The 15,130-nt window shown below is 56.1% G+C and overlaps 1 protein-coding gene across 2 annotated transcripts; it reads left to right on the forward strand.

Moving 5' to 3' along the window:
* The first annotated feature begins 1,301 nt into the window (after positions 1 to 1,301).
* Positions 1,302 to 14,929, forward strand: ANHX (anomalous homeobox). Of its 2 annotated transcripts, XM_059895086.1 has the most exons (9): positions 1,302 to 1,550; positions 4,075 to 4,202; positions 6,179 to 6,302; positions 7,136 to 7,349; positions 7,774 to 7,891; positions 9,059 to 9,351; positions 12,721 to 12,868; positions 14,485 to 14,569; positions 14,843 to 14,929. In XM_059895086.1, exons 1-9 carry the CDS (start codon positions 1,302 to 1,304, stop codon positions 14,927 to 14,929), a joined length of 1,446 nt encoding a protein of 481 aa, XP_059751069.1. The 2 variants fall into 2 exon arrangements, with proteins under 2 accessions (XP_059751069.1, XP_059751070.1); XM_059895087.1 differs by lacking the exon at positions 9,059 to 9,351 and having other exon boundaries at positions 12,740 to 12,868.
* Positions 14,930 to 15,130: the final 201 nt, after the last annotated feature.

Genomic DNA, 15,130 nt, shown 5'->3' on the forward strand with positions numbered 1-15,130 from the left:
TTGGCAGCATCGACTAAAAACGCGTCCTTTACGCTCGCTTCCAGGAGCCTGTTCCACAGAAGTGAGGTAGTTGTGAACACAGGTCTGCACGTGCTGTTTGAAAAAGCGATCGCCAGCTGCGTCAGCGGCCGCGGCTGGGAAGCTGCCGCTGCACGTTACACGTTACGCTGCGCCTCGCACGGGTGCTTTGCAGGACCCGGCGCAGACCGGGAGTCATGCCTGCGGCGCGGGCCCGATTGAGTATCGCCACAAGCAAACTCTCTCTGCTGTTAAAACTTGGTGTCTGTTTGCATAGTTAGACGGTAATTTTTTAGAACAATGCAAAGTCTTCGGTCCAGCTTGCCGTGGCTCACCTGTTTGCGTCGGGGTGGGAGGGCGGCAGAGCGGGCTTTTGGGGTGCAACGGGCCACACGGAAGCCAGCCTGGCCGGGCCCCCGCCCTCGGGCCTTTGCAGGTTACCTCAGCTCTCAGCCTGTGCCCTCACCGGGCAGAGCGGGAAGCTTGGTGCCCGCGGCGATGTGAGGGCAGGGAGCCCAAACTCCAGCAGGGCTGGGCCAGAGGCCGGCACGTGTTCATTTATTTGTCTCGGTGCCTTCTCTTCCTCCTTTCACTCTTTCTCTCTTTCCTTGTCTTAGTTCCTCCTTTCCTTCTTCCCTTCCCTTTCTAATTTTACTATTTTGTCAGATTAGAGCAACCCTTAAATGTTTGTGGTTTTCGAATATAAGGGGTTTTTTCCCCCAAAATTAAAATAGTTAAAAGCGAATTTTGTTGGTCCCGCCTAGCGGGCCTCTGACTCCCCTTCGAAGGAGCGCCAAGGGTGTCTGCCCAGCCCCTGGCCCACGGCCCTGCCCACCCACTCCGAGAGGCCTTGCTCTCCGTCTGGCAGATGCTGGGGGATCTGATGACCCCAGCGCAGGCGCGCCCGCCCCCCATAGAGCCCGGAGAAGGAAGGAGGAAACGCGGTGACAAGCGGTGTGAGAAGTGGGAGAAACACAGAGGTGGCGCAGCGGGTGAGGGGCACGAGGGCACCAGACAGAGGTTCCAGGCGTGCGGAGTGAGAAGTCTGGCAGCGAGAGCAGCGAGCTGGACCTTGGTGCACCGCCAGCGTCTACGCTGTTGTGAGGAATACAAGGAAAGTCTGGCGGGCCCTGTCGCGCCGCCTTCTCTCACTGCTGCCACGATACCTGTGGCGGGAGAGGCCTCGCAGAGTTGCTCTGAGGATTGACGTGCAGTCAGCCGATCAGCGCTGGCGGTGGTCCTGACTGTCGTCTTGTTTGCAGAGGGGTTCAACCTGACTCAGGATGCAGAGTTTCCTGCAGCTGCTGAGGGGAAGCGGAGGTGCTGGCCTGCCCTTGGCCGAGCTGGTGACCCTCGCAGGCAGGCTGTGCCGGGAGGTACAGGACGACCCCGCCCAGGTGCAGCCCTTGGTCACGGCCGTGCTGGAGAGCCAGCTCCGCCTGTACCTCTTGGACAACGCGGACGTGGCCCTGGTGTGCGCCAGAGTGCTGGCCCAGCAGGAGCAGTACCGGGCTGCCTGCCAGCTGCTAGAGGTAGGACTGGGGGGGGGGGGGGGGCGGGCGGGGAGAGGGGCAGCAGCCCACACCATCCTGAAGACGATGGAAACGCCCAGAAGTCAGCAGGAGCCTGGGGAGAGCTGCTATAAACCGAGCCAGGGCAGTTCAGTCTCACTGTACTAAGTTCTAACTTGCCTGCTAACGTGAGACAAAACTGTCCATCTATCGAATCCCTCTGGTCCTGGACCAGTGGTCCTGGCTTGGAAAGTTGGCACTCCGGTTAGTGAGGCAAGCAATCAAACAGACCCAGGACCGCAGTCCCTTAGCTGCGGGTCTGCATTCGGGAACTCTGAAACCACAAGTATCTTTGTCACTCCTCTGGTGGTACTTTGAACCTCAACTCAATTGGCATCAAACCTGAGCTGCATTGATGGGAAACTATTTACGTCTTTATTTATCCACTTAATATTACTGCAGTACGTTTTGTTACCCAAATCCTGGTATGTTTGCTTGCAGGATGCTTCCTGCCCTAGATCATACTGGGATAGTGCAAATTATGGAGTATATATCTGTGTTACTTCCTAAAGTGTGAGGAATTCTGAATTCCAAAATACATCTGGCTCAAAAGGTTTTTTTTGTTTTTTGTTTTGTTTTTTTTTTTTAATTTATTTATTTTTGGCTGTGTTGGGTCTTCGTTTCTGTGCGTGGGCTTTCTCTAGTTGCGGTGAGCGGGGGCCACTCTTCATCGCGGTGCGCGGGCCTCTCACTGTTGCGGCCTCTCTTGTTGCGGAGCACAGGCTCCAGACGCGCAGGCTCAGTAGTTGTGGCTCACGGGCCCAGTTGCTCCGCGGCATGTGGGATCCTCCCAGACCAGGGCTCGTGTGTCCAGAACCTGTGTCCCCTGCATTGGCAGGCAGACTCTCAACCACTGTGCCACCAGGGAAGCCCTCAAAAGGTTTTAGTAAGAGATTTGGGGACCTGTGTTTCCCTTTTTCACTCCATATTACAGTCCATGCATAACTCATGCTGAGTTTACCTTCACGATACTAAACTGCCCAGTTCTTTGTTTTTGCTCCCTCTCCCCCAAGCCCTGTGGCACCCTCCTGGCGCTCACGCCCCACCACCGTGTCCTCTCCTGCCCCCTCTATCTATTAGTCTTCACGTAGCAGCCAGAGGCAGTTTTAAAACTGCGGAAGGGACCACGGTACGCGCCGAGGCGCGGCCCGAGAGCCTGCCACGCCGTCCTGGCTCCCACACAGTGGCTTGCTGCTCTCTTGGAACTCCCGAGATCTTTGTCTTTTGACCTTTGTGTGTGCCGTTCCCTCTGCCAGAGGCTGGACACCACTCTGTGTGGCTGGTGCCTTCCTACCTGTCCGGTTTCTGCTTTAAATGTCACCCCGTCGAGCTAGTGCCTCCTTTATTCCCAAGGACTTAAGGGAGCCCTCACCCCCCCTCTATGGCTCCTTCCTCAGCTCACAGTTAGAAACCTGTCTTTTTCGATCTGTGATCTGCCTCCCCTCCTGCACTGCAGGCCCCAGGAGCAGGGGTGCGTTAGTTCTGCTCATTAAAGGATCCCCAACACCCAGCATGACACCTGGAACATAAGAGGGTTCAGCCTTCCAAATATGTCAGAATAAATGGCTGAACACACAGAGCTGAAGTAGCTGCCGTGAAGGCAGTCAGTGATGGAATGTGAGCGTGACATCAGTGATGAAAAACTCCCAGGAGAGGGACCGTAACTCAGGATGGTCCAGAAATGTCTCTGAGGAAGCGATGTGTTCTGAGACCTGAGAGAAAGGATGGGGCTGCCACATCAAGAAAGGGCATTTCCCGCCAAGGGCCACTCCTGCAGCTGGGGAGGCGCCAAGTGGGTTCCCTGTCTGACGGTTGTGCTGCCGTCTCCATCCTGGCAGGAGACTGCAGGCCTCAACCGAGCAAAATGGGCTTTTCCTGATGCTGTTGAGAGAAAGCTAAATGATTCTCAGCACCTCCCTCACCAAGATGGGCCTGAGAACACTGGGGTTAAAGGCAAGAACCACATACTGACCACAGGGGCTGTGTCCAGCGGAGGCCCACACTCAGCGTCCTTGGCCATCTCTAAAGTCTGGTTACATGACCAAGCCGCACTGGGTTGGGGAGCTGTCACTGGCACAGACCGGGACCCCTTCGTCCCCCTGAGCTCAGAATGAACTCACTGAGCCCCAGGGGCCCGCCCTGCTGGTGGGAGAGAAAGGCCTTTCACGCAAGACGGGGATCAAGCCTCGGGCCCCTCAGACCTGACCATGTGGTTCTCAGCGCGGCTCGGCCTCTTGTGTGCTATGGCCACAGCCCAGAGTTGGCCTTCCCCTTGCCTGGCCCTCACCTTGGGGGTGGGGGCGAGGGAGAGCTGTGCCCGCCTCCCGTTCATGGGAGGGCCTGCTGGGGACAGGAGCCCAGCCATGGGGCTCGTGCTCCCACCGCGGGGCGCCAGCCAGCGGATGTTCTTAGCGGTCAGGCTGGGTCAACGGCAGGGCTCTGGGGCAGGCGAGCGTGCCGGGTCTCAGCAGGCTCTTGTCCACAGGGATGCCGGGTGCCGGGTGGCAGCCTGAAGCTGGTGCAGCTCTGGAATGACATCCACTACCGTCTGGTCATGAAGAGGCTCGGCGTGGCCACGCTGACCCCGGTGCAGAAGTTCCGGTGCAGGAAGAGGTATGCACCGGCCTTTATCGGCGCTTATTCCCTGGGGCTCCCAAGGGGTTTGCCCTCCCAGAGCACAGAAGGACTTAGGTGAAGTAGAGGCAGGGAGATGAGAGGAAGCAGTGACAGACAGAGGGCAATAGGCTCAACAGCAGCGGGTGCCCGCCACTGAGCCTCCTCTCCACCGCTCGGCTGGCTGTGGGGACGCTTTCCTACCTGTGCCCGCAGGGCGAGGACAGGGAGCTGTTCCCAGGACCCAGGCCAAAAGTTGTAGCTGCAGCAGGAGCCGCTGCCTGTCAGTGAGGGCCCTGCGGTGAGGGAGGCGGCAGGTGGGCACCCTGACCTCACTCGCTTCCTGCAGGATGGGTGCCCCTCAGCTCGGCTACTCCCCATGGTCAGGCTCTGCAGGCGCCTGGCCCGGATCCCAGCATGGCCCCTCAGGGCTGCAGGACCTTTAAAAGAGAGATAAAGGTGAGGGTCTGCAAGCACCACATGAGATACACTTAGTGCTTAGAAGGCCGTCTGGTACCCGGTGGCTGCTGGATAGATGTTGATGATAATCGCCACCGTGACCATTATCAGCACTAAGCACACGTTACGACTGCTAGCTACCATCATTACCATCATCACCGTTCATGGAGGTCACCAAGGCACAGAAAAGGTAGTCACTTGCCTGGTTACACACTAGAGAGATGCAAAGGCAGGATTCCAGCCTAGACATCGAGACTGTAGAGCCTTTATTCTTGACCTTGGGTGTCCCCCACTGGCCAGGAGGAGCTGCAGGTCTTGCTCTGAGCTCCTGAAAGCCCAAGTGACAGGAGTTTCTGAGCCATGGGCCTGGTTGATGGAAGAAGAGATGGATTCCTTTTGCATCAGACAGAATTTTTCTCATGGTGCCCACCAGATATGTCCTCAAAGCCCAGCAGTTAATCAGTCTTGAGGTCTTCAGGGATGCAGTCAGGTCCCTCCATATAGGCTCTGACAGCCTGCCAGAGGGTGGCTCAGCAAAGTAAATGCCTTGGGGACCAGCATGCAGTGTTTGTGAAGAGGCCCCTGGTTGCTGGGCGTTACTAGAGGTGCTGGGGCCCTGCTGTCCTGGAGCTGCCCGCGGGTGTGGACGATGGACAGTAGACCAGGAAACAAAGCAGATCCCATAATTCAGAGCAAGGAATGCTAGACGGAACTTGTTCAGTAGAGGGCTGTGACTCACTGGCCCTCTGCTTGTGGTAGGGCTGCAGCACAGGGCTGAGCCTTGGAGAGGCCTGAGCCCAGAGAAGGCGTGCTCTGGGCATAAGGAGGGGCGACACTGGAGTTAACAGCAGATGGTTAGTGCAGGAGCGGAGGTGGGAGGTTCTTGGAGTTTCTGGGAGTGGCCATGGCTGGGGAAAAGGTTGTGTCAGGATTGACTCTAGAGGATTTGCCGATAGGTTGAATGTACTGGAGAAGGTAAAGAGAATAAACCTGGCTGCAGGGCTCTTGGGCTGATTGGCAGGGACATGTTGGTCTCTCACTGGATGCACAGGACGGGCTGGGGGACGGTGTGGGGAGTGGGAGATTGAGCTCCACTGGGATGTGTGGGGTGTATTTGCGATGTTCGTGGGGATTTGTTCAATTGGCATTTGGATAGCAAATCTTGTATAGACCGGTGCTGTTTGTTTATATGCCACTTTTTTCTTTTGGAAAAGTTCCAATATACACCCAGTAAAGAGGGTAGCATAACCAACCTCAGTACCCTCATCCCCCAGCTTTAACAGTCATGGCCATTGGTCAGTGAGTGTTACTGGAAACCCTGGTGGAAGTGTGGGGTGTGGGCCCGGGCAACACGAGACCCCTCCCTTGTTCAGGGGACGGACCCGGGGACTGCAGCACACCGTCCTGCAGGGGAGGGGGGTGGCCAGTGAAAGGACAGGAAGTCCAGGGCAGCACGACAGGTGCATTCAGAAGAAGGGGGGGGGGTCCATAACCACCTCCTCACTGTCCTCATCCAGGAACCCACCGCCCGCCTCCCTCTGCCCTGACGGCCTCAAGAACCGGAACTTCCCCAGAGAAGTTCGCCAGAAGCTGCAGGACTTTGCTTCGGGCGTGAGCACCAACCCCAGCAAGGCCGAGCGGGTAAGAGCAGATGAGAGGGAGGCCAGGCAACCCTCCCCTTAGCCCATCCTCCCCGGTCCTTAGGGGACTCCCACCCTTAGATGACATCACCACCCTGAGGGGATTGACTCGCATCCTTAGCCACACCTCTCCGCCTCCCCAGTGGCCTATCTGCCAGGGCGCTGGCGCTCTCCGCCTGCCCTGAACTGCCCTGGGGACGGAGCCCTTTGGCTGGCAGCCGCCTGCACACGTGGCGGGGTTAGTTTCATCACGGGAGTCTTAATACCCCGTCATCCAGTGTGGCTTCAACAGATGCTCACTGAGCGCTCACCGCGGCCGGGACTCCGGCAGGAGGGATGCACGGGTGAGCTCTCGGGAGTAGGTGGAGGGGGCAGCATAAGAGCCTTGCCGCTCGTAAAGCTGGCGTGCTCCCTTCTCTCCCGGTCCAATCAGCGGGGCTCTCCCAGTGGTCGCCCCGCCCCTTCTCTCCGGGTCCAATCAGCGGGGCCCTCCCGGAGCTCCGTGCTGTGGCCCTTGGTGGTTCGGATGTGGCTCCTGAGGAAGGACAGGTTCCTGATCGCAGGGTCGGTCGTGGCCGACGCGCTCTCGCACCGGGCCGGCGGGCGGGCGGTCAGTGGTTTGGTGGCGCCTCGGGAGGGTCCGGTTTGCAAGCCCTGCCGAGCCCTCCCGGCTGTGAGTGGCCGTCGGCCGGGCGGCGGCTTGAGGAGGAACAAGGCCAGAGGCCACGGCGCCGGCCCGCGTGATGCCGCGGCCGCCCTGTGTCCCGGCCCGCTGGTGTCCCGGCCCCGCGTCTCAGGAGCGGGCTGGGCAAGCGGCGTTTTGTTTCGGGGCAGGAGGACCTGGCCTCGGAGACGCGCTTGACCACGGAGCAGGTCTACAACTGGTTCGCCAATTACCGGCGGCGCCAGAGGGCCCTTGTGCAGCGCGCGGCGCCAGCCCGGGACTCGGCGGAGGACCGCACCGCGAGGGAGGCCGTCCCGTGCCCCCCGCAGCCCACAGGCCAGCCCCACCTTGGCTCTGGGTGCGTGGACAGGCCTCAGTGGTCGGGTGAGTGGCCCCTCTCCCAAAACCTGTGTCTAGGGCCAGGCCGAGGTAGGGTCACTGGTTACAGGACAGGACCCTCTTCGCCAGCCCCCGTCTGCACGTTCGGGACTTCACCCTGTGGGAAGCGAGATCGCTGAAGCTGAGGGTCAGGTTGGGCTCAGGATGGGCCCAGGTGGGGCTGCAGCAGCGTTTTGCGTTGAGAGGTTACTTTGCGGCCAGGGCCAGGAGTCAGTGGGAAGTGAGCCAAGCACTAGAATTTAGGGTGTTCTGGGTCCCTAATTATGGGTGTTGGTTCAGACCAAAGACAGATCAAGGGACAAACAAAGAATACTGGGCAGCCAGCATGGCTGCTCTTAACCTGCTGGGAAGGAAGCTGGGAGTCTGAGCATCACCCAGCTTCCCCTCCTGTCTGATCGGCTTTTCGCAGGACCTGAGGAAAGTGGGTCTGTACAGACCCAGGAGACCACCCAAGGGCCGTGGGAGCCACTGGTCCTGACCCCAGACTTCTCTGGAGATGAGACCATGCCAAAGTCACTGGCTCCCAGGTACTGCCACCCACGTGGGCCATGGGACCGTCCCCTTTTCAATTCCCCATCCTCAGTGGGAGACCAGGCCTGGAGTGGGCGTAGGAATGCCTGCCGGACACTGGGACCAGCTCAGTGATGGAGGGCAGAGAGAGCTGAGACCCCAGGTACAGGGGAGCCACTGGCAAGGAGCCCACGTCATGGACCCCAAACTTGTTCCCTGGAGCCTGACTCACAGCCTGACTTAACATAAATTTTGGAGAATGGGGAAAACGAAGAAAAACATGCAGACCTATCTCCTAAAGGCAAACCCGCTGTCCTCGTGGTCTGTTTCTCTCTAGCATTTGGTATGGTTGGTATATCAGTAAGTTAGTAACAGCCAACATTTCTTGAGTTCCTGCTACAGACCAGGCCCTGTCTAACCGCTTTCCCTCACCCTGTTGCCCCTGTGGTGCCGCACAAACTGCTGTGAGGAAAGTGCCGGCAGCAGCAGGACTGAGTCTGAGTGTGGGACCAGGTCCACGTCTGTGTAAACATCAAGCTGTGCCCACTTTTTCCATTTACACTTGTGTTTTCAGCGTCTCTCATGACACCACCTGGGCTGGCACCTCACATCCAGGCTGGCACTACCCAGGTGTGTGGCCTTAGGCAGGTTCCCCTGACCTCTCAGTGTCTGATTTTTCTCACCTGTGAGATGAGGATAGTGATGGACCCTGCCATGCACGTCATTGCACAGATGACAGGGGTGGGGGGTTGTTAACAAAAGCCCAGGAGCACCATCTGAGACACAGGGAGCATTTGGGGAATATTTTAATTCTTTAAATTATTAGCTGCTGCCTAACATTCCTTTAAGGTCCACCTTCATTTAATCATTCAACTATTAGGCTCTTCCTAATCATTTTCAGCTTTCAATATTGTGGAACAATGCTTCATTGAAGGCCCTTGTAAATAAATTGCTAATGTATCTTAGGTTTCCAGCGGTAGTATTTTTTGTGTCTCTGGAACCCTTGCAGCCCCAGGGAGAACTGTGAAGGCAGCGTGATTGGGGTGGACCCCACAGCCATCTGTGGCTGCGTTGAGTCCGGAGCCCAGATTCCCAAACTGGGCCGGAATCTCCTCCCAGGCCCACCTCCCCCAGCCTGAGGGAGCCTCTGCCCACCAAGGGATGATGTTCGCTGTGCTCCCCAGGTCTCTGCAGGGTGGTGAGATGTACCAGGAGGGGCCTAGCCATGATCCTGCCACTCTTCCTCCCGTCTGCCCTGGCCCTGGCCTCTGCCCTCTGGCTGCTGGCAGCGACACGCTGGACCCCTCTCTGGGTGCCCCCGAGTCGTGGCTGACGTCTCTTGCACTGGCATCCTCCAAGGAAGTTTCCTTCCAGACTAGGCAACTGATCCACAGTCACGGGCTGGACCTCACGATGCGCCCTGCAGATGCTCCTCTGGCTGTGTCCATCGCCGCCCTTGGTGAGCCCAGCGCCACAGGTGGGTCTCGCTAGACAGACCATGTGTTTCTACATCAGATGCTTCAGCTGCTTGTATGTCATTTGACGGGGAAGAATTCTGAGGGGCCAGGACTTTCTTCTTGAATCTAATGTATTTGATTAGACCCCAGACCAGTGCAGTTGGAACAGGCTCTTCCCACCAACAGCCTGGATATTTTTCATTTTATTTTTGTTTTCAAAATAAAATGTGCACGTGACTAAAAAAATAAGATGGTGAGGAAAGAGTTAAAATGAAATGAAATGGCTGCCACCCCTGTACTCCAGTCCCTGTAACTAACCAGCCAACATCTGCTCCAACAGAGGAGGGCTGAGCAGTTCAGACCCCTGGCCCTCTCGTCCTAGTTTCTTCCTTATTTGTAACTGTCGCTATAAATACCTTTAAAGAACACGTATTCAGGTATATATTTTGTGCACCAAACACGATAGCATCTTGTGACATCCCAGCTTCTAAGGAGGATGTTGGCACTGAACTCAGCCCGTCACCTAAATTCCTTAGTCTTCTGTGGTTACCTACAGGTCGTCTTGTAGTTTGTCATTGCCTCCCTTTTTTCTTACATTGTCTGCTTTTATCAACATCCCTAACTTCTTGCAGTGTCTTAAGCATCCCCTCTGAAGACTTGTTGCTGGGGCCTCCTTCTTCCTGCTCCCAGTCTGGGGTGGAGCCGTCATCCCAGGAGCAACTTTAACTGCTTCCCTGGGTTTGCTTCAGTGTTTCCTTAATTGCAAGTCTTGTTCCTTCTTTCTTGACTCTTGTTATGTTAGAGAACGTCTTTAATTAACTTTATAAGAAAGGGTGCCTGCAAGGTAAAGTGTCTGATTCCTTGCATCTTCTGAAATTGTCTTTAATCCGCCCTCAAGTTTGATTAACGATTTGTCAGGGACAGAATTCTGAGTTTAAAATACTTTTTCCCTTAGAAATTTGAAAGCAACACAGCATCCAATCATAGCATCCAATGTTGTCATTTTAAGTCAGATGTCATTCTGATGTTTACGTATTTTTCCTTTATTGGAGCTTTTTATTTTTGAAGTCTTGGTGTTCTGAAATTTCACAGTGATGGTCCCAGGTGTGAGTCTTTTGAATTCACTTTGTTGTTAAGCTTTTTAATTTAAAGAACCAGAGAACAAGGTCTTCTTTAAGCTCTGGGCACTTTTTGTGATTTTCTTTGATAGTTTCCTCCTTCCAGTTCTCTCTTTAGAGCACAAATGTTATTTGGATGTTGGAAATCCTGGACCAATCTCCCAAAATGCTTACCTTTTAAAAAAATTTCTTTTTTATTGTACGTGCTTTTGTCTTAAACTCTGTCTTATGATATTTTGACAGTTATATATTTTAAGAGAACTCCAAGCTCTCTTTTCTTTTTTTTAAAAAATTATTTATTTATTTGGCTGTGCTGCGTCTTAGTTGCGGCACACGGGGTCTCTAGTTGCCGCGTGCAGGCTCTTAGTTGCGGCATGTGGGATCTAGTTCCCTGACCAGGGATCGAACCTGGGCCCCCTGCATTGGGAGCATGGAGTCTTAATCACTGGACCACCAGGGAAGTTCCCCAAGCTCCCTTTTCTTATTTCTGATTTTCCTTTCTTCATAGATCATGTTACTTGTTTTTGTTTTTTTAATAAATTTTTTTAAAAAATAATTTATTTTTGGCTGTGTTGGGTCTTCGTTGCTGCACACGGGCTTTCTCTAGTTGTGGCGAGCGGGGGCTACTCTTCGTTGTGGTGTGCGGGCTTCTCATTGAGGTTGCAGAGCATCTGCTCTCGGTGCGCGGCCTTCAGTAGTTGTGGCGTGCGGGCTTCAGTAGTTGTGGCGCGCAGACTCAGTAGTTGTGGCGCACGGGCTTAGTTGCTTCGCGGCATGTGGGATCTTCCCGGACCAGGGCTCGAACCCGTGTCCCCTGCGTTGGCAGGTGGATTCTTAACCACTGCGCCACCAGGGAAGCCCCGATCGTATTACTTTTTATAGATGCAATATCTTATATGTCTCTGAGTATCCTAGTTAGAAGTTTCAGAAAATGTGCTTTCTTGCCTGAAGGGGGGAATGTTGGGGTTGTGGATTCAGGCCCTTCCTTGAACAGAGGAGGAAGAGGTGCCCCAAAGAGGAAGAGCCTGGAGACTCATTTCTCCGAGGCGGCTTTTCCATCTGATTGGATTGGTCTTTGATTTCAGAGACCTTTTCCTGTCCATGTTTACTAACAAGGCTGGAGTTGGGATGGGCAGTGGCCAGCCTCATACTGGGATGAGGGAAGCTGGTCTTCACACCGTGTCCAGCCTATGTGAGGGGTGATGTTCTCTGGGAATTGGAGAGCTCCCTGCCGGTTGCCTGAGCACCTTGCTTTCCCTCCCTCCCTGCAAACCTCTCAGGGTCCTTGGCCCCCGCTTATGCCCCAGCTTCCCTTCAGACTCCCCCCACCGTGGGATCAGACCTGTGCCCTGCATCTGCAGAACATGGACATCTCCCACCTGCCAGTTACCCTTCCCATGACACTCCCTTCGTTCTAGGCTTTGGGCTTTTTATTTCTGTTTCTGTTGGAGGAAGAAGATTAAACCCACTGATCTATTCTGTGTAAACTGGAAATGTTCAAATTAGCACTTAACCATATTTCCTGGACCTCAGACTATCTGTAAAGTTCTGCAGGAAAGGGGAAACAGCAGAAGGCAGAGGTGGAGTCATACACCAAATGGTTAGGAAGGTCTACGCTCTGGCAGACAGGAGGGAGGACTGTTGTTTGGGGTCTGAGATCAGGGATGCATGCTAGTTTTACCACCTGGATAGACTTAGGGCAGCAATGGACCTTCCTTCTTAGCTCACTTTGCTCCTAAATGTCTGTCGACCCAGAATTGATCACGTCCACAGTGGCTTGCCTTTTAGGGTGAAAGACACCCTGAGGGATTTTCTACAATATTTTAAGTAGAGAGAAAAGGCAAGGTAAGGTAGTAACACCTTGCACTGCAGTGAAATCATGGTGAAACCCAAGGTGAAAGGGGAGGGCAACGGCCACGGGCTGGGCCAGCCTGTGGTGAACGGGGGACACCACGGGGTCTCTCCTCAGACAGCCGCGGTGGGTGTAGGGCGGACTGGGGTGCTGAGTCTTTGTTTGGCACTGGGGCTGGCGTGAGATCTAGAATGACAAAGAAAAATTTGAGGTCAGCAAAACCTGACATCGTTTTGGTCTTTGGGAGCCTGCAGAGGCCACTGAGATCAGCAGTGGTGGCTGCTCTTTCCTCGGCGCGGGAGCTGAGGCTGGGGGCTGGCCAGGCTGGACGCCGCCTCTCCGCGGAGGCCTGTGTTGGGCTGCACGTAGGCTGTGCCCCCTTCCCCCAGCACTGGGTTGTGGGATTTCTTCCCGTGCAGGATTCGCTGACCCTCCCAGCAGCAACGCCCAGAGCACATACCTGGAGGAGGGTCCAGGTACCAGCGGTGGCCGAGTGGAACCACAGGCGAGCGGCTTCCTGGTGCCCCAGCCTCCGCTGCAGGCTCCTGAGTTCACCCTCACCCAGAGGTAAGCTGCACAGCCACGGGGCTCAGGTGACACTGCCTACGGGCCGCGGACAGGGTGCCTGGTGCACAGACTCACCATCTCCAACGGTGCAGAGTGCGTCCTTTCCTCATGGATTTCTGGAAACCTCAGCAGTCCCCCATGCTACATCTACCAAAAGAAGATGGTAGTGTTTCCCTCAGAGAAGCATTGGAGCAGATGCGGGCATCCGTTCTGTGGATGGTGCTTAGGCCTCCACGCTTCCCCAGAGGTCTCCCTGGGCCCCAGCAGCCTCTTTCAGGCATTTTCTTTTCCCCAAAGACTGTTTTAGTTTCTGGACAGCATCAAGGTCCTGATTGTGTATTCCAAATTGGAGTTTTAAAGGGGCTTGGGACGGCCGTGAACGGCCTAGGTGCTGTGGACTGTGGCCAGTGGAGGCCGTGGCAGTGACCAGAGACTTCACAGGAGGCGATGTCGGGCCAGGAGTCATCAGGTGGAGAGGGAATCTACGATGGGGGCCGCAGGACAGGGTCCCCAGGGTTCGGGGTCTCCCAAGTCTGGGAGCAGAAGGCCAGGTGCCCCGTGAGGGCAGAATTACTGGGGGACATGGGAGAGGAGGGGAGCAGCCTCCCAGGTCACAGGCTCTGCTTGCGGAAACAGCCAGACGGTAGGAAAATCCAGACGGTGCTGATGGACTCACTTTTCCGTTTATGACCGGGAGCCACACACAGCAGCCACAGGGCCCCTCGTGGCCTGCTGGGCCTCTCCACTGGCTGTGTCCCCCGTGGACTCCAGTGCCCCGGCTCATCTTTGCGAGTGCGACTTACAAATCTCCTACAAACCATAGCTGTGCTGCTAGTCACAGGTCACAGGGCTGTTTCCACCCCGGCCGCCTCAGGACCAAGGCCCTGCTTTCTTTAGCTGCGTTTCCTAGAGTCTCGTGGAAGTGAAATCGTACAGCGTGGACTCTCTTTTTGGTGTGGCTTCTTTCCCGCAGCCTGACCGCTGTGAGGCCTGCCCCACTGCTGTGTGTGTCAGCGTCCCTCCTGCTTCGTTGCCGCATCCCAGTCCTTGGTGGGGTTTGTCATCACCTGTTGGCAGGCATTTGGGAGCTCCTGGTTTGGGGCTGCTGTGCACATCCCCAGACACGTGGTGGCCTGCATGTTTTGCCTTCGTGTCCCTGGGGCGTGTACACCTAGCGGTGGGATGACTGGGTCACAGGGTAGGTGTGGTGTGACTTTGAGGAACTGCGTGGTCATTGTTCTGAGCGGCCGCACCTGCTCCCCCTGCCGCTACCCCTGATTCGGTCCTAAGGACCTCTGGACTCCCTCACACCTCAGGCCTGTTCCTGCTCGTGACCTTCTCTTCCTTCCCATCTCTGCTCACCACCCCCTCCTCTGTGAGCCTGCCCTGATGTGCTCTCTGATTACCTGAGTCACCTGCCCAAGGTGTCACACAGGCCCCTCCAGCATCCTGCACACCTGAGGGCCCTGCAGGAGGAGGCCGTTCCCAAAAGAGTCTGGCCCCAGGAAGGGCTTCTGATGGGCAGAGAGTTCTCAGGGTGTGTCGCTCACAGTAAACAGCGTGAGCCTCAAATAGGGCCTGGCAAAGGGCCTGTCCTGACACTGTCCCTTTTCCAGCACCCCGGAGCTGGCCCCGGCCCCGCCTGCCTTCCCTGGCCCCGAGTCGGCCATGGAGCTGGGCCAGCCCATGCCCTCCAGCCAGGTGAGGCCTTCCTACGAGGTACCGTGGGTTTCCCTCCTAACTCCTGGGTCCTCAGCTTGGGACTTTGGAGTGAATAAAACGGGCAGAATTGAACATGGGGCAGGGATGCCTTGAGGCTGGACTTTGGTGGAATGAGAACTGGGAGGCAGGTGTCACGGGGAGGTGTTCCTTACGGAGTCCAGAGGGGGTGGGTCCCAGGATCAGGGGTGACCCAGATGGGAAGGCAGAGCCACAGAGGGTACCTCCGTGTGTGATGCTGTGTTGGCGTTCCAGGTGCCGTGGCCCGACGACCAGACCTCCAGCGACGCCTTTTGGGGAGCCAGGATGCTCCTTGAGCTTTCGGGGGGCAGCCTGGGCTGAGCTGCCCCTCGGGAGCCCGGCCAGTGCTCCAGGGGAGCAAGTGTGGACGTCTGGTAACACAAGTTACAGAGCTCTGTCCCTACAGAAGAAGGAGGTCCCCAGAGTTCCCTGGGGGTTCTGCTGCGAAGCACTGAGGGCTGCTGAGCCCCCTGCCATGTTTGAATAGTTTGGTTGGCAACTCCCTATACTGCAAGAAGCATC

Source organism: Balaenoptera ricei, chromosome 14 (genome assembly GCF_028023285.1).
Source record: "Balaenoptera ricei isolate mBalRic1 chromosome 14, mBalRic1.hap2, whole genome shotgun sequence".
In the NCBI taxonomy this organism is placed as follows: domain Eukaryota; kingdom Metazoa; phylum Chordata; class Mammalia; order Artiodactyla; family Balaenopteridae; genus Balaenoptera; species Balaenoptera ricei.

Coding starts and splice junctions, on each gene's coding strand:
- ANHX (XM_059895086.1), top strand. CDS start 1,302: ATGCAGAGTTTCCTGCAGCTGCTGAGGGGAAGCGGAGGTGCTGGCCTG. Junction 6,303..7,135: donor ACCCCAGCAAGGCCGAGCGG/GTAAGAGCAGAT, acceptor GTTTCGGGGCAG/GAGGACCTGGCCTCGGAGAC. Junction 12,869..14,484: donor GAGTTCACCCTCACCCAGAG/GTAAGCTGCACA, acceptor TCCCTTTTCCAG/CACCCCGGAGCTGGCCCCGG.